General features: G+C 39.5%; 1 protein-coding gene and 1 long non-coding RNA gene across 2 annotated transcripts in view; both read left to right on the top strand.

The window, feature by feature from the left end:
* The first annotated feature begins 1,763 nt into the window (after positions 1 to 1,763).
* Positions 1,764 to 9,121, top strand: PDE6H (phosphodiesterase 6H). The gene is made up of 3 exons (XM_003405673.3): positions 1,764 to 2,704; positions 4,978 to 5,018; positions 6,891 to 9,121. The coding sequence occupies exons 1-3, from the start codon at positions 2,571 to 2,573 to the stop codon at positions 6,965 to 6,967; spliced, it is 252 nt and encodes an 83-aa protein (XP_003405721.1). The 5' UTR covers positions 1,764 to 2,570; the 3' UTR covers positions 6,968 to 9,121.
* An 11,386-nt stretch (positions 9,122 to 20,507) lies between these two features.
* LOC135231228 (uncharacterized) overlaps positions 20,508 to 25,636 on the top strand; it is a 29,580-nt gene continuing 24,451 nt past the window's right edge. Inside the window, exons 1-2 of the long non-coding RNA XR_010321888.1 lie at positions 20,508 to 21,590; positions 22,493 to 22,651. This is a non-coding gene — a long non-coding RNA (uncharacterized LOC135231228). The remainder of the gene's footprint in view (positions 21,591 to 22,492; positions 22,652 to 25,636) is intronic.

The following is a 25,636-nucleotide window of genomic DNA, read 5'->3' as shown; positions in this document are numbered from 1 at the left end:
TTTTTTTTTTTAGTATAAGTATATCCCTATACATATGTCTACAAAAACATTTTTTATCTGAAAAAATTATTTGTTGTTTATCTGAAGTTCAAATTTAACTGGATGTTCTGTATTTTTATTTGCTACATCTGGAAACCCTAATCCTAGTCAGCTCTCCAGATGAGAGAAAGGCAAGTTGGTGGTTTCTGGCAGATTTGAATTGCTGACTCTTTGGTTAGCAGCCAAACTCTTAACCACTGCCATCAGAGCTCCTTGAAAGAACTGGATAGTCCAAAAACTAGATCTGAGAGAAATTCTCTACTTTTCCTCTGTGGGTCTGGCAGAGGTGGGATGTGTCAGTTAGTGGTGGTACCCTCTGGCATCATGCTGCTCTTGGCTGCCCACCATGGTCCCAACCACACTGGGGAGTAGACACAAACCTTGCCTGTCGACCGGGGCTGGAGAGGGGGTCATGAGCACGAGAATTGGATTCAGCGAACAAAGGAGCTGGTGGCATATGTACGAAAGCCACCGAGGCTTTGTGAGGTGAAGACCAGCTGGTGCCTTCTCTGGTGTGATAGAGAAATCACAGGGTCAGGATCTCATGGTCCAAGGCTCGAGGTATTAATTTATTCATTCTCTTATTCAACAAATACATATGAAATTCTATTCTGCCCCAGATACTGTTCTAGGTTCCAAGGCAACAGAAATGAACAAAAACTGAAAAAGTGCCTTTATGAGGCATATTGCAGTGGGGATAAAGACAAGATCCCTGAAGAAGCCCAGCATCCCTGGTTCCAACTCACAGATTAGTACACATCTTTCTAGTGAAAAAGATAACACTGCCAGGAGAGAATGGAAATGGTAGGTGGGGAAAGGAAATAAGGAAAAATTATTATCCTTGAAGGAAAAGATAATCTAAACCTGATTTTGAAAGAAATAACAAAATGTTGATGAACTTGAAGTTACACAGTATTAAGATTTGCAGGACATGGAGTGTGGTGGGGAAAGAGAGAGATTGTTAGCACAGGCCAGATTGTCCGGGAGGGCTGAAGCTGAGAATATTAGCGCTTAAGTCTATAATGGATGAAATAAGGAATCCCATGCAAACAAAGCTACCACAAAGTAGATTAGGGAATGGCTTATCTTTGGGGCTTTTCAGAATCTTTCTTCCCAGGGTATTTTCAGCCATTAAAAAGGAGAAAGAAAAAAATTGCCATTTGTTGTATTAGCACATCCCTTAAAAAAAACAAAAAACAAAAAAAACAAAAAAAAACTTTAGCAATCATTTTCTTTGATTTGTACTTGAAGAATAACAGTGTGCATTTCTGCAGCCAGAGTGAAATTCTGGGAAGACCATACTGGATGATTTGAATAGGAGAAAATGTTGAAAATTTCTGAAAAATGTGAGGCTAAAGAACCTGTGTGTGGATATGGCATTAAAGCACAAACTTATTCTTTAATCTTCGTGCACTGATTTTCCTATTTGAATGTGTGTGTCTTGAATATATATATTGAATACACTCATGGGTGTTGGTATCTCTGCTCAGAGCTCCCCCTGTCTAGGTGATGACATTGTCATCCTTGAGAACTAGGAGAGAAGTCTACTGATAATGTGAAGATGAATTAAGTCTGTTAAGAACTGGTGACATAGTAGTTAAGCAGTTGGCTGGTAACTGAAAGTTCAGAGGTTCAAATCCACCAGCTGCTTCACAGGAGAATGATGTGGCAGCCTGCTTCCGTAAAGATTTCAGTGTTGGAAACCCTATGGGACAGTTCTCCTCTGTCCTGTAGGGTCTCTGTGAGTCAGAATTGACTTTACAACAGTGAGTTTATAATAAAAACTGAGCCCATAAAATGTGTTCAAAAAACATTTAAAATTATGTTATTTTGCAGCTGGATGGAAAAATACGTAAAACTTGAAAGCATATCAAAGTCCCTGGTTGGTGTAAATGGTTAATGTGCTCGGCTGCTAACCAAAAGGTTGGAGGCTCAAGTTCACCAGAGGAAGAGGGGCCTGGTTATCTACTTGTGAAAAATCAGCCACTGAAAACCCTGTGGAGCACAGTTTTACTCTGCCACATATGGGGTTGGCATGAGTGGGAGTTGATAAGACAGCAGCTGGTTAAAGAACATATCAGAGCTTTAGAAGACTATAAAATAATTTTTTTATTATTTTATAGACACCATTTAGTCTATTTCCCTTCCTTTACAGATGGGAAAACTGCTGATCACAGAGGGGAAGTACATCATTATAATAAATTTGCATAGAGAGTTAGTGGCAGACTTTTTGAAACAGTCTACTTGAATTTTTTGAGTTTTTATAAATTGTCAGTTTACACTCCATTATGCTGAGGGTCTCCATTGATTTATACCATATTTTTCTTTAAAATGCTATTAAAAAATAACTTCTCCACTTTTGTGTCAGCAAAAATACTGAGCTTTTCTATCAAAGTGCTTTTCTTCTCTGGTTTACAGTGACAATGCACAGTGACCATGATAACTAATGGTCCCCCTACCTTAAAGAATCTTCTCTCATTACTGTCTAAGGCGCCTGGAAGGGAAACATCAGCCACACAAGAACCACTGAAATGAGTGACAGCACTACTTTGGTTCCTCCAGCTTCAAGCCAGGGTCCTACCACCCCACGCAAGGGCCCCCCGAAGTTCAAGCAGAGGCAGACCCGCCAATTCAAAAGCAAACCTCCTAAGAAAGGTGTGAAAGGGTAAGACTAAGATGAAAAGAGAAGCTTTCTATTGTCCTTTTCCCTCCCCTCCCCACAAGGCTGCTTTGGTTTGGAGAAATTAATGCTCACAATATTTAACAGATTTACAAAATTTCCAACCTGTCCTCTGTTTTCCTCTCTAACTCAATCTTTGCTGCATCATGTGTTTTTCGGCATTGTTTTGTAACTCATCTGTCTCAGGTGCTGCCCCAGGCAATGACTCAGACAAAGGCTCTTCAGACAGAGCTGCATTAATGTCATCAGATGTGGGTGAAAGAGCTAATAGTTTTATCTGGGAGGGTGGCCTAGTAGATAAAGATGGAGTAATCTCTTCAGATGTGAGTGAGAGGGCTGGCTCTGTTGGCAGGAGTGATTCAATGGAATTTAGGGGCTCAACGTCCCCAGTTTCCTGATTATCTGCCCATATGCTCCCATCCCAAGTTTTAGGATCCCATTTCTTCCCAAACAATACCCTCACTTTAACTTCAGACACTACTCAAGGTTGGGAATTCGGTTGGTGTTATAATTCAGCTACTCTTACAATAAGACTGTGGGTTTGGCTTTTGGCAGTATCAGCTCTGTTACTACAAGAAATAGGGTTTCTTTCAAGGCACAAGTGAAAACTTTGAGGTTGTTCATGCAGCACTTGAGCTTTGAGTCTGAAGCCCTGAGCTCATCTTTTTCTTTCACTACTTTGGTGAACCAACCAGCTTCCCTATACTTTTCATTATTACAAAACTGTAGAAAGATTTCAAACACGTAATCACCCAAAATCTTGCTTCTCACCAATATCTGATCTATTGGTGATGATATTTTGTGTATTTCTGTTGCCACCTTATGACATGGATTAGCAGTGTCCTCTGAACTACTAGAAACAGAGTCATCAATACCTTTAAAAGACTAACCAGACTGGAGTAACAATTTAGAAAATTCACCCTTAATGGTTTTATTTCTCTAGAGCCACTCTTGGTACCAAATGTCTTAGGCTGGGTTCTCTAGAGAAGCAAGACCATTGCAGCATATCAGTACATATAGAGAGAGATTTATTTATGTCAAGGAAATAGCTCATGTAGTTGTAGAAGCCGGAAAGTCCCAAATCTGGGGTCAGGCTGGAGGCTTCTCCTGACTCACACAGCTGCAGGTGCCAATGAATCCAAGATCAGAAGGTTAGATAGCACGCCTCTGGTTCACAGGTTGTGGAGGCTGACAAATCCCCAGATTGGCAGGTAAACTGCTAGCTTAATTTCCAAGAACCAGAGGTCAGATGAACAAGAGCCAGTTGCAAAATCCAGAGCAAGTAAAAGCCAGTGAGCCTTGCAAGAAAGTCCACCTATATTGGATGCAGGCCATACCCTCAAGGAATTCTTTCAACTGATTGGTCACTTACAACAGATCTCATCATAAAGGTGATCACATTATATCAGATCTCATTATGGATGTGATTACATCATTAAAAAGCTAAACTACATCATAACTGCCAAACCACTGAGAATCATGGCACAGCCAAGTTGACACACAACATTAACCATCACACCTACACACCTTGTGCTCTAGTCTGGAATACAGAACCACTGCCATTTCCAGCACATACTCTACTTTTATGACTTCAAATCTTATGCCTTCAGTTCTTTGCTTTTTTCTTTCTCTCCTTGGCATAACCCTATCCCTTTTCAACATGTAGCTCATACGTTAATTTCTTTTTGAAGTCGTTACTGACTATCTTAGGCAAACTATATGAGAATTTCTAGGTTTGAATTTTGTACGTTCAGCTATCATAACTCATTTTATATCACATTTACTTATTTATATCCATTTCCTAAGGCTGAGACCCCTCAGACACCATTTGTTTGTTTTTTTCCTTAATTCCCATACCTGGTCATTATCAGATATTCAATAAATGCTTTTGAATAAGTGAATAAATTGATGAATTAATCATTATTTAATATCTTCACGTATTACTTTCTCAGTCTAATTTCTATTTTAAAAAAAGAATCTTGACTAAATTTTTCCACCAATAATTCTTTTTGTCTCTTGTCTTAGACTACATTTTTAGAGGGGAAAAACATCTCTCCAAGGGGCATATTGTGTAAAACCTGCCTGCATGCCATTTTCTTTGCCCTGGCTCAAAGCAAACAATGGGAGTTTTACAAATATAAAGACTTAAGCCTCTTCTTCTTCCCCCTTGAAACAGGAAATTTTCCAAGTGCATCAATCTAGGGTCCTTTTGCACTGATAGCTAATTTGTCTTTTATTTGTTTATTTATTTTTCATAGGTTCGGAGATGACATCCCAGGCATGGAGGGGCTAGGAACAGGTGAGCCACCCAAGGGATTAAGTAAGAAATTTGTTCTTGGGAAATCTACCTTTTTTGTACTTCAAACTTCAAGGTATAGTTGAAGGTGATAAGAAATACTTAATATAGCAGATTGTTTGAGGACGTAGAAATATAAGGGTATAATTCAACGTCCTAAGAAACAAGTGTGTGCCTAGGTGCAAAGACCCTAAAAAAAAAAAAAAATCAGACTAGGCTCAAAGTTTAATGAATTGGTCTTGATTTGTTAAACAACTGGTGGGGACATATAATGATGAATTGTAAACCTTTATGGTAGAATGATTCTTGGAGTTAGTCTAGCCCAGCTTCTTTTTTTTTTGGTCAGAGGAGAAATCTGAGACATATAGAAATTAAAGTGACGATCTAAGTCCACAGAGTAAGCTGTTGGAAATAAGGATGGGGCCTTGCAGAGCTTTCCACACCACCGGACAAACCACTCCCCCTTCTACCTTCCTCTTTTTACACATCCGCTACCACTCAGAAGGGGGCTGTGCACACTGAATGCATCCAATACACTGTTGATAAATGGTGGCTCTCGAAGTAAACAGTGTCTTACCAGGAAATTCTCCGTGTATTAGTTTTTTGCAGCTGAATGCCACTCCTGGATCTCAAATAAATTGTTCCAACCCCTTTATAAAGCTCATTTCCTATTCTAAATAAACTGCTTCTGTATTTTTCCAGGTCTAGAGAAGGCCAGAAAATTCACTTTAGACTCTGGAAGATATTCTTAACTCTGCCAATATATTTGGAATAGTGAGGAAGTTCACAATGAGAGAAAGTTTGAGGGCTTTTGACATGGATTCTAGTCGCTTCTCTATAACTGTGTGATTTTTAACTAGTTGATAACCTCTCTAAAGAGCCCTGGTGGTGCAGTGGTTAAGCATTTGGTTGCTAACTGGAAGGTTGGCAGTTTGAACCTACCAGTGGCTCTGCCGGAGAAAGATGTGGCAGTCTACTCCTGTAGATTTACAGCCTTAGAAACCCTATGGGGCAGTTCTACTTTGTCCTATAGGGTTGCCGTCAGTTGGTATAGACTCAATGACAGCGATGGGTTTGTTTAACCTCTCTAGGTGTTAGTGAGCTTCTCTGTAACTCAGGGATAATAACGTCTAATTGCCTGAACCAAGAGGCTGAATTAGATAAAGCCTTAAGATTGCTTCTAAGAATGCACTTGGATATAACCCAAAAACCAAACATGTTGCTGTTGAGTCAATTCTGACTCACAGCAACCCAATAGGACAGAGTAGAACTGCGTCACAGGGTTTCCAAGGAGCACCTGGTAGATTCAAACTGCCGGCCTTTTGGTTAGCAGCCATAGCTCTTAACCACTACGCTACCAGGGTACCCTGCACTTGGATATAGACATTTCAAAAGGTAAAGTAACTGAAGAGTAAGTCTAAGAAGTTTAAGGAACCTATACGGATTGGGTAAGGGTGTTAGGAGACTGTGGATTTCCAGACCATGGGAATTTTGCAAAGAGCGTCTATTTGTCATTTTAACCCTTGGCCTGACTAGAATTCCCTTCTTAGTGGCTACGCTTTGGGGAACCTCTGTACCATCAATGAGCTGCACTCCCGCAGGATAGTCCTAGTCAAAACCTGGAGGTCAACTCTCCAAAGAGTATGCTGAATGATACCAACTGAGATGCCTAGGGGGCCCTGTTCTGTGGGAGTCAGAGCCACGCAGAGGAATAAATAATTGTCTGACCTTTCCTGGGCTGGATAACTTCCCAGTGACTGGACAATGAATACAAGAGAGCAGAAAGGCATCCCTGCCTGAAGGATGTCTTTCTGAGCAGAAGAGGCTCTTTTAGGAATGAAGTTGGCTTACATGTTCTTCTTCCCTTTCTTGCAGATATCACCGTGATTTGTCCCTGGGAAGCTTTCAGTCACTTGGAATTACACGAGCTGGCTCAGTTTGGTATTATCTGAGGCATCAGAGGTTCTGAGACTCTCAACAGCACCTGCAGTAACTTCAATTATTTTTGCCCTATTGACTTGTCAGAGCCTTGAAATTCAGCTGTTCAGAAATGGTTTCTTTGGCTTACACAGCCATTTCCCATCAGTTACCTCTAAGGTTTCTTCTAGTGTCTTATTCTCTCTTGCAGTATAGTTCAGATCAGAATAGTGGGTGAGAAGCTACTTCTGTTGGGGCATTTCAAATTTTGCTACCTTTTCCTATCAGCTGGTAGAAGCAACGAACATTTCTTATGTTTTGCTTATATAGTCCTGCAAATCTATTTTTGCTAGGCATTCGTTAGAATTAGTTGTAGACTTTCAAAAGAACATTCAGGCCACTTCCTTCCCTTTCTCATTTAATAAATGAGATGTTACCTCGAATCTCATTGTGAAGTAGTGTTGAACGCTGTATGTAAACACCTGACTCCCTGTTCTGAGAACCAATTGAACAAAGAAGCATCATACAGGAAATAAGCACAATGTATGCGGAAGAACACAAGATCAAGAGTGAAGCCCTGGTGCTGCTTCATAAATTCGTATATCACGCACTTTCTGGGTCTAAACGTTACTGAATTAGGTTATCCCTGTGGTCCCATGAAGTTTTAAATTTTATGGTTCAAAATTGGTGGAAGAATAAGGATTTAACTCAGAACTCTCAGCACTGTGAGCCTTTTTCGGTGACTTGATTCAGGAAAGTTCCCTCTCACAGCATCCCCTCGATGAAATGACTCCATCCAGTGGCTTAATGTGGAAGTCACAGGTTATCTGTGCCTATATTGACTGGCTTTGTGCACATCTGTAAGAAATTGTCTTTAAACCTTCAATTTCAGTGATTTGTATACTATAAGGTTTAGACTCGGAGGCATAGAATAGGCAATTGAACCCTCCAGACAAAATGGTGATTTGTTTCACTCCTGAAGTTTAGTCAAATGAAGTGTGCAAATAGCTTTCTTTCCCCAATACTTCCAAAGCAATTGGGCAATACAAATACTGCCTCAGTCTGACTCGGATGCTTCAGTACTAGCAGTGTTAATTTCTTCATTTCAGTTTTGTAATCTGTGGTAAAAGAATGTGGTAAACAAACTGAAAAAAGAGACAGGATGATAGATAGGAAAGAGATATGGGTTCTAGTCCTGCATCTGCCATTAAATTGCTGTATAATCTTGGACAAAATCTCACCTTTTGAACCTTTCCACTACCCAAATTAGATATCTAAGCTCCCTGGTACTTATAATTCTGTGAATTTGAGATCCTCAGAGTCTGAGCATAGGAATTAGAGAAGCTCAGCACTTAAGAAAATTTCTTCTGCTGCAGTACGGTAAGCCAGGCTTTGTGCTAACTATTTTGCACAAACCACCAACTTACCTGCTGGTCAGAAGACTAGAGGTACAAAAGGAAAAGTAAGGTGCAAATTCAATAGTGGAACCATGACATAAAAGGAAGTGTAGTAGTATGTGGGTTTCCTCTTCTGGCAGGAAATCCTGCCTGTACCAATACACCTGCTTTCACTCCTACCAAAGCTGGCCCTGGCCTTTCACATCCCCTGCCCCAGTTGACAGCCAATGAGTCTGTCTCTCCTTGTTCATTCCAGTGTGTTTTCAGTTAGGGAGGTCTGGATTCTTCCCTAGCTGAGTAAGACTCTGGACAACATTCAGCTTCCTTTGCAAATGTTTCTTTTATTGAAATAATAATGTTGACAAAACAGTACACATCCAAAGGAACACAACCAATAGTCAGGATGGAGAAGGATCTAGAAACTATGTCATAGGGGAAATGTTGAAAGAACTAATAATGGTTAATGATAACTGGTAGCAAATATTTAAAAAGTTATAAAGAGCAGGATAAAGCAGACCTATTTCATTTAAGATTGCAGTATAGTGGTAAGCTGTAGTAGATATGGCAACCCTGACGGTTGCAAACAGTTAAGCACTTGGCTACTAACCAAAAGGTTGGCAATTCAAACCCATCCAGAGGCACATAAGAAGGCTGGCCAGATGATCTGCTTCCAAAAGGTCACAGCCTTGAAAATCCTATGGAGCAGTTCTACTCTGCACACATGGGGTTGCAATGTGTTGGAGTTGACTCAATGCAACTGGTTTGGTTGTTTTGGTAGCAAATATAATTTAAGGTCCCTTCAAACTAATGGGGAGTCCTGATGGGACGGTGATTAAGAGCTCGGCTGCTAACCAAAAGGTTGGCAGTATGAATCAACCAGCCTCTCCTTAGAAACCGTATGGGGCAGTTCTACTCTGCCCTATAAGGTCACTATGAGTTGCAATCAGCTTGATGGCAACAGGTTTAGTTATTTTTTCCCCCCAAACTATAAGATTCTATTATTTTTAAGTACCAGAAGAAACCCCTTAATATATAAACTGCACATATGAAGAGATAAAAGTAAGGCATTGTCCCAGTCAGGATCTTGGCAGCAAAGAGATGGCATCCTCAAACAGGGTATTTGAGGAAAACTTAATAAAGTGACTATTTACAAAGGCTTGGGAAGGATTAAGAAGGATCTACAAAGCTTGGTGCAGGAACTCAGGGCTAACAACAGCCTGGAAGCCATACCAACTTAGGCCTAAAGGAAGCCAAAGAGAGCACCTCCAACTTTAAGAGGGAGCACCTGGCAGAGCTGTAGCCTTCAGAAGAGGGATGAGCCAACCCGCAGTGATCCTGAAGGTAAGCAGAAGAAAGGGGGCAAGGCTAATAAATACCCCAACATTGTTCTTCCACACTCCATTCTCCTGTCGATGCCTCCCATTGGCTGAACCCCCTGGAAGTCAGAGAGCAAAGAGAACCATTGGTGTAGTCAGCAAAGGACAATCCTGCAGCAGAGAACAGAGAAGGGTGGAGAGGGATGGAAAGGGCAAATGGGAAATATCCAGTGCAACACTAGTGCTGAAGAGCAGGTGCAAGGACTGCGGCTTTCAGTGATTCTCAGCCAGAGCTGGAAAATGGGCATGGACGGATAAGCTTAAAACCTCCAAAGGTGATTCTGATGCAAAACACTGAAGTGGAGGAGGGACAATATTAAATAGGAAGAACACATTGGACAAAAGAAAAGAATAGCTAAAGTAAATTTTAGTCATAGAATTTTAGGGCTTGGGTTTTTTTTTTTTTGAAATCTTTTGAAAGCTTCCTGATAATGAGAACCACTTATGATCACTTGTTAAAAACACAAATTTTGAACCCTACTCCAGATTTTCTGAATAAGAATCTCCAGGGAAGAGGTCTTGTAATGTGTATTTAAATAAGATGTCCAGGTGATTCTTATATTTGTACCAATTTGAAAACCCAGGTGTAGTCCAAGCCTATATTTTACACATTCGGAATGAACTAATTCTTATCCAACCTGTTCTACTTGCCACCAACGACACATGTAATATGTGGGAGAACAGGGACTAAGTTTTATGTGTTCTGACTGTTCTCCTGACTGGTAAAATAGACTTGTCTCACCACTTCAGATCTAACCCAATTAAACGCTCCTTCAATTGCAGATAACATCAGCGAGTTCAGAATTTAAGAGTTGGACTGAAGCACACTAAGAAGTGTGGGGCTGAATGAATACCATTATTGTTCAGGGCTGACCTCTTGCCATTGCCTCACACAGCCAGCCTCCCTCTACAGCCCTTGTCCCTCCCTGTCCTCAGCTGCCTTTTTTGACTAGAGTAGGGGAGACTAGGGAAGAGCTTTACTCTTGGCCAGTGGAGGCAGAAACCCTCACTTATCCTCCACCCTGGTCTTCTTTCATATTATTGGGTAGAAGTTGGGGCTGATGGTGCTGGTAATCTAGGCACCCACCCTCACTCTAGACTCCAGTGGCATTAGAGTCAGAGTAGGAAATAGTATATAAGGAGAAAATGCCCCTCTGGACTGCTGTAACATAGGTGAACATACACAACTGTTAGTAAACAATCAGTAAACAGTTGACCTCTACTATGAGAAAAGCAAAAATCATCATAAACTGAAGAAAGGAGGGAAATAATTTTCTCAACAACTAAAGAAGAGAAAACACACATACACAATAACAATCAATAAGACCAATATTTAGCGCAGGAGGAAAAACCAACACGTAAGAGCTAAACAACATAAAAACTAATATTATGAGAACTAAGCAAATATGCCACATCAGCAAACATCACTTCATTTGCTGATGTGGCATGACTCAAAATGAGAAGAAACAGCTGCAAACATCCATTAATAATTGGAATATGGAATGTGTGAAATATGAATCAAGGAAAATTGGGAGTTGTCAAAAACTAAATGAAACGCTTGAAGATCAACATTCTACTAATTAGTGAGCTGAAATGGACTGATTTGGGCCATTTTGAATTGGACAATCATATGGAACAAGCTGAAGAGGAATGGAGTTGCATTCATCATCAAAAAGAACATTTCAAGATCTATCCTGAAATATAATGCTGTCAGTGACTAGACAATTTCCATATGCCCACAAGGAAGACCAGTTAATATGATTATTATTCAAATTCATGCTCAAAACACTAATGCCAAAGATGAAGAAATTGAAGATTTTTATCAACTTCTGCAGTCTGAAATTGGTCAAACATGCAATCAAGATGCTTTGATAATTACTGATGATTGGAATGGGAAAGTTGGAAACTAAGAAGGATCGGTAGTTGGAAAATATGGTCTTGGCGGTAGAGACAACACAGGAGAACACATGATAGAATTTTGCAAGCCCAATGACTTGTTGATTGGAAATAATTTTTTCAACAACATAAATGATGACTGTACAAATGGATCTTGCCAGATGGAATACACAGAAATTAAACTGATTATATCTGTGGAGAAAGATGACAAAGAGCCTCAGTATCACCAGTCAGAGCAAGTCCAGGGGTCGACTGTGGAACAGACCATCAATTGCTCATATGCAAGTTCAAGCTGAAGCTGAAAAAATTTTAAACAAGCCCATGAGAGCCAAAGTACAATCTCGTGTATATCCCACCTGAATTTAGAGACCATTTCAAGAATAGAGTTGAAGCACTGAACACTAATGAATGAAGACCAGACTAGTTGTGGGATGGCATCATACATGAAGCACAAGGTCATTAAAAAGACAGGAAAGAAAGAAAAGACAAAAATAGATGTCAGAAGAGACTCTGAAACTGGCTCTTGAACATGCAGTAGCTAAAGTGAATAGAAGAAATGATGAAGTAAAAGAACTAAACAGAGGATTCCAAAGGGTGGCATGAGAAAATAAGTATTATAATGAAATGTGCAAAGACCTAGAGTTAGAAAACCAAAAGGGAAGAACAGGCTTAGCATTTCTCAAGCTGAAAGAACTGAAGAAAAAAATCAAGTCTCAAGTTGCAATATTGAAAGATTCTCTGGGCAAAAAAATTGAATGTTGCAGGAAGCATCAAAAGAAGAAGGAAGGAATACAAAGAGTCACTTATACAAAAAGAATTGGTTGATGTTCGATCATTTCAGGAAATAGCATATAATCAAGAACCAATGGTACTGAAGGAAGAAGTCCAAGCTACATTGAAGGCGTTGGCAAAAAGTCTCCAGGAATTGACAGAATACCAATCGAGATGTTTCAACAAAGAGATGCAATGCTGGAAGCACTCACTTGTCTATGCCAAGAAATTTGGAAGACAGCTACCTGGCCAACCCTGGTCAACAGACTGGAAGAGATCAATATACATGCCTATTCCAAGAAAGGTGATCCAATGGAATGTGGATGTTATTGAACAATATCATTAATATCACATGCAAGTAAAATTATGCTGAAGATAATTCAAAAACAATTGCAGCAGTATATCGATGGGGAACTGCCAGAATTTCAAAACAGATTCAGAAGAAGACTTGGAATGAGGAACATCATTGCTGATATCAGATGGACCTTGGCTGAAAGTAGATAATACCAGAAAAATGTTTACCTGTGTTTTATTGACTATGCAAATTATTCAACTGTGTGGATGATAACAAATTATGGATAACATTGCTAAGAATGGGAATTCCAGAACAGTTAATTGTGCTCATGAGGAACCTGTACATAGACCAAGAGGCAATTGTTCGAGAACAAGGGTGTACTGAATGGTTTAAAATCAGGAAAGGTGTGCACCAGGGTTCTATCCTTTCACCATACTTATTCAATCTGTATGCTGAGCAAGTAATCTGAAAAGTTGGACTATATGAAGAAGAACGTGGTATCAGGACTGGAGGAAGATTCATTAATGATCTTTGACATCTTTGAAAGTGACACATCTTTCTTGCTGTAAGTGAAGAAGACTTGAATCACCTACTAATGAAGATCAAAGACTACAGCCTTCAGTATGGATTACACTTCAAAATAAAGAAAACAAAAATCGTCACAACAATAAGCAACATCATGATAAATGCAGAAAAGACTGAAATCGTCAAGGATTTCATTTTACTTGGATCCACAATTAACGCTCATGGAAGCAGCAGTCAAGAAACTGAATGACGTATTACATTGGGCAAATCTGCTGCAAAAGACCTCTTTCAAGTGTTCAAAAGCAAACATGTCACTTGGAGGACTAAGGTGCGCCTGATCCATATGACGATATTTTCAATCTCCTCAGCTGGACAGTGAATAAGGAAGAACAAAGAAGAATCCAATGCCTTTGAATTATGGTGTGAAGAATAGTGAATATTCCATGGACTGCCAGAACAAAACAAATGCATTTTGGAAGACGTACAACCAGAATGCTCCTTAGAAGCAAGGATAGTGAGACTTCATCTTATGTATTTTGGATACCTTATCAGGAGAGATGAGTTCCTGGAGAAAGACGTCATGCTTGGTAAAGTAGAGGGTCAGGGAAAAAGAGGAAGCCCTCCAACGAGATGGATTGACAGACACAGTGGCTGCAACAATGAGCTGAAACATAGCAACAATGGTGAGGATGGCACAGGATAGGGCAGTATTTAGTTCTGTTCTCCATGGGGTGCTATGAGTCAGAAGTCATATTTAAAAATATCTGCATAGATTACATTTGTATGATTATAGTCTAACTTGCTTATTCAGTCTCATATTGACAGAAATTTTGGTTATTTTCAGGCTTTTGCATCTTTGTTGCAATAACTGCACGTATAATCCTCATTTGCACAGGTTTACCTCTAGGATAAACTCCTAGTAGTAGAATGGATGGATTTTGAAGAATATTGCCAAATTGGCTCCCCCAAAATTTGTACTATTTAAAATTCTCACCAACTATGTGCACTTTCCCTCATATTCTCATATACAGAATATTATTAAAATTTTATTTTGCCTTAGATTGAGCAAATTTTAAGTTTAAAAGTTAATTTTATTTCTTTATTTGGGAATTATCTGTTGATGTACTTTGCCAGTTTTCCTATGGGCTGGTTGATACTTGTATTAAAAGATCTCTCTATGTATCTAGCTATCTATCTATGTATCTGTTTTGATTATCTCTTTATATTTTATCTATGGTGCAAATAACTTCCCCTTTTCAGTTCCCTCTTTTGTGACTTTCATTTATGGTATTGTGTATCGTGTACACAATTCAAATTTTTATATAGTGAAACTTATCAAAATTTTTTTGTACTTCTATTTTCTTTTACTTAAGTTGCTCCCATTCCAATGAAAAAAAGCTTTTCATGTTTTCACCCGGTATTTTTTTTTTTCTGTCATATTTTACTTTAAATGTTTGGTCTACCTTAAAATTATTTTTGCAGAAATGTTCTTCCCCAAGTAGGTAGCCATATATCCTAACGCAGTGTATTGAATAATCGATTTTTCCTACCACTTTGTTGAATTGCTACATTTATCACGTTTTTGTGCTTTCCATTAAGTTACACTGATCTATGTTTAAATAATTACACTTTTAGAGTATATTTAAGATTGTACAGAAATAGCATCTCATTATGTTTCCTTTTGCTTATATCTCTTGGATATTATTGCATGGTTATTTTTTTCACTTGAATTTAAAATCAGTTTGTCTAGCTCCCTCTATTCCCATTCCCATTCTCCATCAAAAAGTTCTGTTGGTATGTTTTTGGGAAAGTATTAAGTAAATAATTAAGAAAGAACTGGCATTTTTATATTATCAAAGTTTCCTGTAAAATAACAGAAAAGTGTTCAAGTTTTGGAGCCCTGGTGGTACAGTGGTGAAGAGCTCGTCTGCTAACCAAAAAGTTGGCAGTTTGACTCTATCAGCTTCTCCGTGGAAACCCTATGGGGCAGTTCTACTCTGTCCTATAGGGTCGCTGTGAGTCGGAATCAACTTGACAGCAATGGGTTTTGTCTTGTTTTGGTATTCAAGTATATTCTAATATATCTACCTTTTCAAGTATTTTTAAAAATATTAGTGTTTCGAGGAAGCCCTGGTGGCGTAGTGGCTAAGTGCTACACCTGCAAACCAAGATGTCGGCAGTTTGAGTCGCCAGGCGCTCCTTGGAAACTGTATGGGGCAGTTCTACTCTGTCCTCTAGGGTCGCTATGAGTCGGAATCCCCTCGACGGCAGTGGGTTTGGTTTTGGTTTATTAGTGTTTTGAAGTTTTTGTCATGTAGAACTCCTGCATTTATTGTTAATTAATTCCCAGTATAAATAGCAATTATATAAATATAAATAATCAGTGATTGCGCACAGCAAAGCTATTGACATCTGTAGATTAGCTACATACCTGGCTAATTTAATAAATTCTTAGATTATTTGAAATAATTTTTTTATTATTTTGGGGTTTCCGGATACACTGTCATACATTAATTATTACTTATTCTTTTCTATAGTGTTACACCACTTGAGGTGACATTGAATTGAGAACCAAAAAGTATTATTAATTTAAAGATTGATGTATTAATTTTCTTATAGTATTGATAGCATGGTCATGTATGAGATAACTAGATTGATTAATTGAAAGTTATGATGTCTGTCTACAGATATTGAACCAGATGAAGTGCTGACACTGGGCAGAATAAATTATTCTTCTAAATGTAGGAAATGGAACTCGCCAGGGGAAAAAATATATATATATACAATTTTTTTTTTTTATACATATATATTCAGTTATTTTCCAATCCCCTTGAGATTGTTTCCTTTGCCTGAATGGTGTCATGGTAGAGAGTGCGAGACACAAGCAAGGAAGGTAATAATCAGAATAGGAAAAAGAAGCAAGTACTCTTCTTTGGCTATATTTTTAATTTATTGAACCTTCCAGTTGATGTTTTCTAAGGTCTACTATAAGCGAGATAGGCAGGCTCTGGAGCTACAGAGATAAATAAGTTGAAACTCTCCAAATGTGTTTCCTCATCTATAAAGTGGAGAAAAACATCACCCATTTCATGTGTGTGTGTTTTGACAGTTACATGGGATAAGGTGTGTACTGCCTGGCTCATAATAAGTGCTCCATGGTCATATTATGACTGCTATTGTCTTTCCTATCATGACGAAGCTCCTGCTCTTAAAGTGCCAGCAGCCTAGCACAGGGACACAGTTTGGTATGAGATCACACTGAAGGAAGCCATCAGCTCCATGATGGCACAGATAGTTGCTGTTGAGGGGAGAGGAGACAAAGGTGAGGGACTATGTCAGGAAGAGTAATAATTCAGGTGTATCTATCCACTGCTCTCCATCATATGGGTGAACAACTATAATGGCCTCAAAATAATCTCCCTGTTCTCACCCCTGCCCCCTGCCCCCTGCCCCCTGCCCCCTGCCAATCCATCCTCTAAGATCACAGCCATACTGTCTCTCTCCCCAGCATTTGGAATGTAAACTGCATGAGAACAGAGACCTTGTGATATTTTTCCTGGCTGTGCACCCAGTGCCTGGCACATAGTAAGCACTTAATAGATATTCGCTGAATGAATGAATAAAATACACTGGGCCTAGCATGGCTATCTCTTACCCTAAAAGCACTCTTCTGTGTATTGGCCTTGTATTCATGAGAGCTCACTTTAGGACTGAGCAAAATGCTATGCAGATCTAGATGTTTGTAGGTTCAGCTGAAACTTCCACATACAATCTCTATCTTCCTGAAAGTCAGGAAACTGTAATTATTTAAACATAGATCAGTGTAACTTGATGGAAAGCACAAAAATGTGATAAATGTAGCAATTCCACAAAGTGGTAGGAAAAATCAATTATTCAATACACTGTATTAGGATATATGGCTACCTACTTGGGGAAGAATATTTTTGCAAAAATAATTTCATAAGAAATTTCATAAGAAATGTCAATCAAAAACATATCTACTAGCACCTTGCTTGCGTGTTATTTACTGGTTAAGCAGAATCCTATAGCTCCATGCTTTTAAGTATCCTCATATTTTAAATGCAGAGGGTCAGAGAAAAAGAATATCCTCAACGAGATGGATTGACACAGTGGCTACAACAATGGGCTCAAGTATAACAACAATTGTGAGGATGGCACAGGACTGGGCAGTGTTTCTTTCTGTACACAGGGTAGCTATGAATCGGAACCAATTCCTCGGCACCTAAAACAACAACATATTTTAAATGAATCTGTTTGTTTTCTATTAAAGACTCTACAATATAACGTACTGCCCAGAGGTGGAGTAAAGGGCATTGGGGATAATTAATTATGGCGTTAACTAACAAAGTTCCCATTTTTTACTTCTAATTTTCTATTATTGAAGACTTCTGTTAACACCTTTGAACATGCTTAGGGAAGCATTGTGATGGCCAATTTTATTTCACACTTAAGAATCTGATAGGACTTTAGAGTCTCGATGCTGTGATCATTCTTATGTTTAATTTTGTGATCCTTCACATCAACTCTTTGAAGTGGGATAGTCTTATTTTACAGGTCATTCCTGGAGAGTAAGTGATATCCTCTCGGATCACAGAGCAAGCTAAGGGCAGGGAATGAATTAAAACCCGGGAGAAGACCAACTCCTGGCTCAAAACCTCAGCTCCTCTTGAGGATTTTCCCCTGTTATTTGTAGGAAACATGGCCAGAGCATGTCCATACATATGAAGGCAGTGCTGGCTCAGTGGTAGAATTCTGGCCTTCGGTGTGAGAGACCCACGTTTGATTCTTGGCCAATGCACTACAAGCACAGCCACCACCTACTTGTCTGTCAGTGGAGGCTTGTGTGGTGTTGTGATGCTGAACAGAGTTCACTGGAACGTCTAGACTAAGACAGACTAGGAAGAAAGGCCTGGAAATCTACTTCCAAAAATCAGCTAATGAAAACTCTATTCACAATGGTCTGATCATGTTCCCATTGTGCATGAGTCACCATGAGTCAGGGGCCAGTTCCACCAATACTAACAGCAATAATATAAAACCAAACCCAGTGCTGTCAGTCGATTCCGACTTATAGCGACCCTGTAGGACAGAGTAGAACTGCCGCATAGAGTTTCCAAGGAGCGCCTGGTGGATTTGAACTGCCGACCCTTTGGTTAGCAGCCATAGCACTACAACACCAGGGTTTCCAACAACAATATACATATACTATTATATATATATATATATATTTTATATATATATATATATATATATAGTATATGTTTCTTTATGTATAGTTTAAGGAGCTCTGTTGGCGTAGTGGTTAAGAGCTCAGCTGTTAACCAAAAGGTCAGCAGTTTGAATCCACCAGCCGTTCCACAGGAGGAAGATGTGGCAGTCTCCTTCCTTAACAATTACAGCCTTGGAAATCCTATGGGGCGATTCTTTTCTGTCCAATAGGGTTGCTATGAGTTGGAATTGCCTTGGCCGCAATGTGTTTGGTTTATATGTAGTGTACACGTATGCAACACAGGAGGCACTCACTCACCTATGCCAAGAAATTTGGAAGGCAGCTACATGGTCAACCGACTGGAAGAGATCCATATTTGTGCCCATTCCAAAGAAAGGTGACCCAACAGAATGCAAAAATTATTGAACAGTATCATTAATATCATGTGCAAGTAAAATTTTGCTGAACATAATTTAAAAAAAATGGTTGCAGCAATACATTAACAAAGATCTGCCAGAAATTCAAGTTGGATTCATAAAAAGATGTGGAGTGAGGGATGTCAGATGGATCTTGGTTAGAAGGAGAGGTTAAAAGCAGAGAATACCAGAAAGATGTTTACCTGTGTTTTATTGATCAACAGTGTACATCATAACAAATTATGGACAACATTACGAGGAATGGAAACTCCAGAGCAGAGCTGTGTTCATAAGGAACCTGTACATAGTTCAAGAGGCAGTTGTTTGAACAGAACAAGTGGATATTGTGTAGTTTAAAATCATGAAACGTGTGTGTCAGGGTTATATCCTTGAATGATACTTATTAAATCTGTATGCTGAGCAAATAATCAGAGAAGCTGGACTATATGAAGAACTTGGCATCAAGACTGGAGGAAGACTCGTTAATAACCTTCGATATGCAAATGACACAAACATGCTTGCTGAAAATGAAGATTAAAGACTACAGCCTTTAGTATGGATTATACCTCAACGTAAAGAAAACAAAAGTCCTCAAAACTGGACCAGTAAGCAATATCATGATAAACAACTACAACAAAAAAGTTGTCAAGGATTTCATTTTACTCTGATCCATAATCAATACCCACAGAAGCAGCAGTCAAGAAATCAAATGACGCATAGCATCTAGCTAAGCTATCTCGCTGTCTGCCTTCTCAGATAAGGCAATAATAAAGTTATTTTAAAAGGAAGAAAATAAATTAATATTTACTTAATATCTCTTATGTGTCAGAAGGAAACCCTGGTGGCTAAGTGGTTGAGCTACAGCTGCTAACCAAAGGCTGGCAGTTTGAGTCAACCAGGTGCTCCTTGGAAACCCTACGGGGCAGCTCTACTCTGTCCTACAGGGTCGCTATGAGTCGGAACTGACTCGGTGGCAACGGGTATGGATATGTGCCAGATGCTTTACGTTAATTCAGTTTAATTTCCAAAGTAACAAGACAATATATGAATTAGTAATATGATTTTACATTGCAAAGGAATCAGACTTAGTGAAGTTAAGAGAGTAGAGCTAAGATTAAAACCCTGGTCTTTGAACATCAACTTAAAAGCTTTTAGCATTACACCTACTATTTGCAAAAAATAAAAAAAGACTTAATCTAGTGTAAATTATCAGTTCAATGGTAAGGCAAAAAAGTAGTATTGTTTGGAGATATTCTGGAGATAAGATATATGTGAACTCAGTTAAAACATATTCAACTTTATGATGACATTTTTGTTTGAAATTCAAATAAATTCATTAATTTAACAAACTTTTTTTTAGTATCAATTATTTGACTAAGACCCTAAAAAGGATATAAAGGGCAGTTATTTATTCATTCCCCAAATTTTTGGGCACCTGATTTGTGCCGGGTACTCTTGCTAAGTGCTGGAGACAAATGGTGAACCGAAACACACACGGTCCCTGCTGTTATGCACTTACACCCTAGTCAAGGAGAAATATACTAAACAAGAATGACATCTGTAAATATCAAATTTCAACTTTGGTAAGGTCTAGAGTTAATTATGGTACGTAATACTCTAAGTGTATACAAGGGGGAAATAACCAGACACAGTGGTCAGGACAGGGATCTTTGAAGAAATGACAACTGAGATCTGAAAGAATAACATAATAAAATATTTAGTAACATATGTAAAAACGTAAGATGGGGTAATGAAGGTGTAGTGTGGACGGGAATACACCAGGCAGAGGGAACAGCGTATGCAAAGGCCCAAGGCAGGAGTGAGCCTGGTAAATTCAAGGAACTGAAGGAAGACTGATGAAGCAGGAGGGTAGGGAAGCCTAAGGAAACCATTGTGAAATGAGGCTGGAGAGCTAGGGGAGGCACAATGTAGGACCTTGTAGGCTGTGCTAAGAATGTGATCTTTTGTCTTCCCTTCTGATACAATGGAAGAAAAAAACCAAAGTAGACTTAGTTCTTGAGTATGTCCTGGTTTCTCCCACTCAGATTATCCTGGGCCCTGAGGCCCAAAGAAGAGAGAGTATAAAGAAAGTCCGTGTCACTGAAATCTGGGGGAAATTTTAAGAGCACAGGGGAACATGAGAAGATTCAACAGCATGGGTTGTACAGCTTCAGTTGCTCGAAGGGTGTGTCCCACAGACATGGACATAAGCAGCATTAGCAACACTGAATTTTGGGCAGTAGTCATTGCCCCAAAGAGCTCAAGCAAGAGAAAAGAAAAACCACAAAGGAAATTGTGATGATCAGTTTTATGTGACAAGCTGGCTAGGCTACATTATTCAAACACCACTCTAGGTGTTGCTGTGAAGGTATTTAGTACATCTAATTGACTTTTACAATCAGGTGGTTTTAAATAAAGATTATCCTTGATAATTTGGGTCGGCTCAACGCAATCAGTTGAAAGGTCTTAGAGCAGAACAGATGTTTCTTTGTTGTTGTTAGACGCCATCCGGGCGGCACCGACTCATAGTAACCTTACTTACAACAAAACAAAATGTTGCCTGGTCCTGCACCATCCTCATAATCGTTGCTATGTTGGAGGCCTTTGTTGCAGCCGCTGTGCCCTGAGAGAGAAAAAAATTCTACCCTTGGACTGCAGCTTCAGCTTCAGCCTCAGTTTCCAGCCTGCCCTTCCTAATAGCTAGCAGCTACCCCTTTGGATTTTGGACTTGCCTGCCAACTCTCACGGTTGCGTAAGTCAGTCACTTGCAATAAACCTCTTTATATATATATCTATATCTTTATCATGTATGTATGAATATATGCCTTACTGTTTCTCTGGTGGAATCCTGACTGATACAGAAACTAAGGAGCTAAAATGGGCTATTGATGAAGCAGGCTACCAGGGATTTCAGAAGTAGCTGGAAAGGTTAGAAGAGTGAGCAGCAGACTGAACTTCTCAAAGGTCCAAATCAGAGAATTATGGTTTTGTGATTTTTATTGTGGAAGTTTGTTCACATCTGGACTTTGGCAATTTATCTGTGATGACCTGTGGCAAGGCAATTTACATGTGACCGGAGAGGTTTAGGAAGGACTTGGAGGTTGCAGGTGGGCAGGTGAGCCTGGCCTATGGGTGTTATTTATGGCCTTATGAACTTTTCCTCAAAATATCTAGCTGAGCTCCTTGCGCTGTGTTGTTTCTACCAGCAGGACTAGAAGAATTAAAAAGCAAAAAGCAGAATCTATACAGAACTGTACTGAGACTGCCATCTTGTGGATGTTTAGCTTCATATTCTGGTGCTGATAAAGTGGATATATAAACAAACCATCCATGTACATTCTTAGGGAATTTTGAAACTGGATGAGACTTTAGACTGCTCGCCCCTTGCCTTCATCTTACAGAAGGGGAAAAACATACTGAGGCACAGAGAATTAAATGATTCCTTCATTTTCTCTGTTTTCTGTCTCTGGGAAAGAGTCAAATGATGGGTCACTGAGATAAATCTCTACTTCCCTTGCATTTTCTTTCATGTTTATATTTCTCATTATTTTTTTTGCTGACATTCTGGAACCTTTCCGGGAATTCATTTTTCTATCATTCTATTGATTTTTATTTTATTTTTTGGCAAACCTATTTTTAATCTGGAATCCCTAGGTGGTGCAAACGGTTAACGCACTTGCTGCTAACCAAAAAGTTGGCGTTTGAGTTCACCCAGAGGCACCTCGGAAGAAAGCCCTGGCGATCTGCTTCCAAAAAATCAGCCGCTGAAAACTTTATGGAACACAGTTCTACTCTGACATGTATGGGGTCGCCGTGAGTACGAATAGACTCAATGACAACTTTTTTTTTTTTTAATCTAGAAAAGCTCTTTTTTTTTTATTAACTTTTATTGAGCTTCAAGTGAACGTTTACAAATCAAGTCAGACTGTCACATATAAGTTTATATACACCTTACTCCGTACTCCCACTTGCTCTCCCCCTAATGAGTCAGCCCTTCCAGTCTCTCCTTTCGTGACAATTTTGCCAGCTTCCAACTCTCTCTATCCTCCCATCCCCCCTCCAGACAGGAGATGCCAGCACAGTCTCAAGTGTCCACCTGATACAAATAGCTCACTCTTCATCAGCATCTCTCTCCTACCCACTGTCCAGTCCCTTCCATGTCTGATGAGTTGTCTTCGGGGATGGTTCCCGTCCTGTGCCAACAGAAGGTCTGGGGACCGTGGCCGCCGGGATTCCTCTAGTCTCAGTCAGACCATTAAGTCTGGTCTTTTTATGACAATCTGGGGTCTGCATCCCACTGATCTCCTGCTCCCTCAGGAGCTGTCTGTTGTGCTCCCTGACAGGGCAGTCATCGGTTGTGGCCGGGCACCAACTAGTTCTTCTGGTCTCAGGATGATGTAGGTCTCTGGTTCATGTGGCCCTTTCTGTCTCTTGGGCTCTTAGTTATCGTGTGACCTTGGTGTTCTTCATTCTCCTTTGATCCAGGTGGGTTGAGACCAATTGATGCATCTTAGATGGCCGCTTGTTAGCATTTAAGACCTCAGACGCCGCATTTCACAGTGGGATGCAGAATGTTTTCATAACAGAATTATTTTGCCAATTGACTTAGAAGTCCCCTTAAACCATGGCCCCCGCCCTTGCTCCGCTGACCTTTGAAGCATTCAGTTTATTCAGGAAACTTCTTTGCTTTTGATCCAGTCCAGTTGAGCTGACCTTCCATGTATTGAGTATTGTCCATCCCTTCATCAAAAGCAGTTCTTATCTACTAACTAATCAGTAAAAAACCCTCTCCCACCCTCTCTCCCTCCCCTCCTCGTAACCACAAAAGTCTGTGTTCTTCTCAGTTTATACTATTTCTCAAGATCTTATAATAGTGGTCTTATACAATATTTGTCCTTTTGCCTCTGACTAATTTCGCTCAGCATAATGCCTTCCAGGTTCCTCCATGTTATGAAATGTTTCACAGATTCGTCACTGTTCTTTATCGATGCGTAGTATTCCATTGTGTGACTATACCACGGTTTATTTACCCATTCATCCGTTGATGGACACCTTGGTTGCTTCCAGCTTTTTGCTATTGTAAACAGAGCTGCAATAAACATGGGTGTGCATATATCTGTTTGTGTGAAGGCTCTTATTTCTCTAGGAGTGGGATTTCTGGGTTGTATGGTAGTTCTATTTCTAACTGTTTAAGATAAGGCCAGATAGATTTCCAAAGTGGTTGTCCCATTTGACATTCCCACCAGCAGTGTATAAGAGTTCCAATCTCTCCGCAGCCTCTCCAACATTGATTATTTTGTGTTTTTTGGATTAATGCCAGCCTTGTTGGCGTGAGATGGAATCTCATCGTAGTTTTAATTTGCATTTCTCTAATGGCTAATGATCGAGAGCATTTTCTCATGTATCTGTTAGCTGCCTGAATATCTTCTTTAGTGAAGTGCGTGTTCATATCCTTTGCCCACTGCTTAATTGGGTTGTTTGTCTTTTTGTGGTTGAGTTTTGACAGAATCATATAGATTTTAGAGATCAGGCGCTGGTCGGAGATGTCATAGCTGAAAATTCTTTCCCAGTCTGTAGGTGGTCTTTTTACTCTTTTGGCGAAGTCTTTAGATGAGCACAGGTGTTTGATTTTTAGGAGCTCCCAGTTATCGGGTTTCTCTTCGTCATTTTTGGTAATGTTTTGTATTCTGTTTATGCCTTGTATTAGGGCTCCTAAGGTTGTCCCTATTTTTTCTTCCATGATCTTTATGGTTTTAGTCTTTATGTTTAGGTCTTTGATCCACTTGGAGTTACTTTTTGTGCATGGTGTGAGATATGGGTCCTGTTTCATTTTTTTGCAAATGGATATCCAGTTATGCCAGCACCACTTGTTAAAGAGACTCTCTTTTCCCCAATTAACTGACACTGGGCCTTTGTCAAATATCAGCTGCTCATATGTGGATGGATTTATCTCTGGGTTCTCAATTCTGTTCCACTGGTCTATGTGCCTGTTGTTGTACCAGTACCAGGCTGTTTTGACTACTGTGGCTGTATAATAGGTTCTGAAATCAGGTAGAGTGAGGCCTCCCACTTTCTTCTTCTTTTTCTAGAGTGAGGCCTCCCACTTTCTTCTTCTTTTTCAGTAATGCTTTGCTTATCCGAGGCTTCTTTCCCTTCCATATGAAGTTGGTGATTTGTTTCTCTATCACCTTAAAAAATGACATTGGAATTTGGATCGGAAGTGCATTGTATGTATAGATGGCTTTTGGTAGAATAGACATTTTTACTATGTTAACTCTTCCTATCCATGAGCAAGGTATGTTTTTCCACTTAAGTATGTCCTTTTTAATGTCTTGTAGTAGTGCTTTGTAGTTTTCTTTGTATAGGTCTTTTACATCCTTGGTAAGATTTATTCCTAAGTATTTTATCTTCTTGGGGGCTACTGTGAATGGTATTGATTTGGTGATTTCCTCTTCGATGTTCTTTTTGTTGATGTAGAGGAATCCAAGTGATTTTTGTATGTTTATCTTATAACCTGAGACTCTGTCAAACTCTTCTATTAGTTTCAGTAGTTTTCTGGAGGATTCGTTGGGGTTTTCTGTGTATAAGGTCATGTCATCTGCAAATAGAGATAATTTTACTTCCTCTTTGCCAATCCGGATGTCCTTTATTTCTTTGTCTAGCCTAATTGTTCTGGCTAGGACTTCTAGCACAATAAGAGTGGTGATAAAGGGCATCCTTGTCTGGTTCCCATTCTCAAGGGAAATGCTTTCAGGCTCTCTCCATTTAGAGTGGTGTTGGCTGTTGGCTTTGCATAGA

This window comes from Loxodonta africana, chromosome 4, assembly GCF_030014295.1.
Source record: "Loxodonta africana isolate mLoxAfr1 chromosome 4, mLoxAfr1.hap2, whole genome shotgun sequence".
NCBI classification, from domain to species: Eukaryota; Metazoa; Chordata; class Mammalia; order Proboscidea; family Elephantidae; genus Loxodonta; species Loxodonta africana.
The sequence above is the reverse complement of the archived record's forward strand: the minus strand, read 5'-3'. Positions and strand labels throughout refer to the sequence as shown.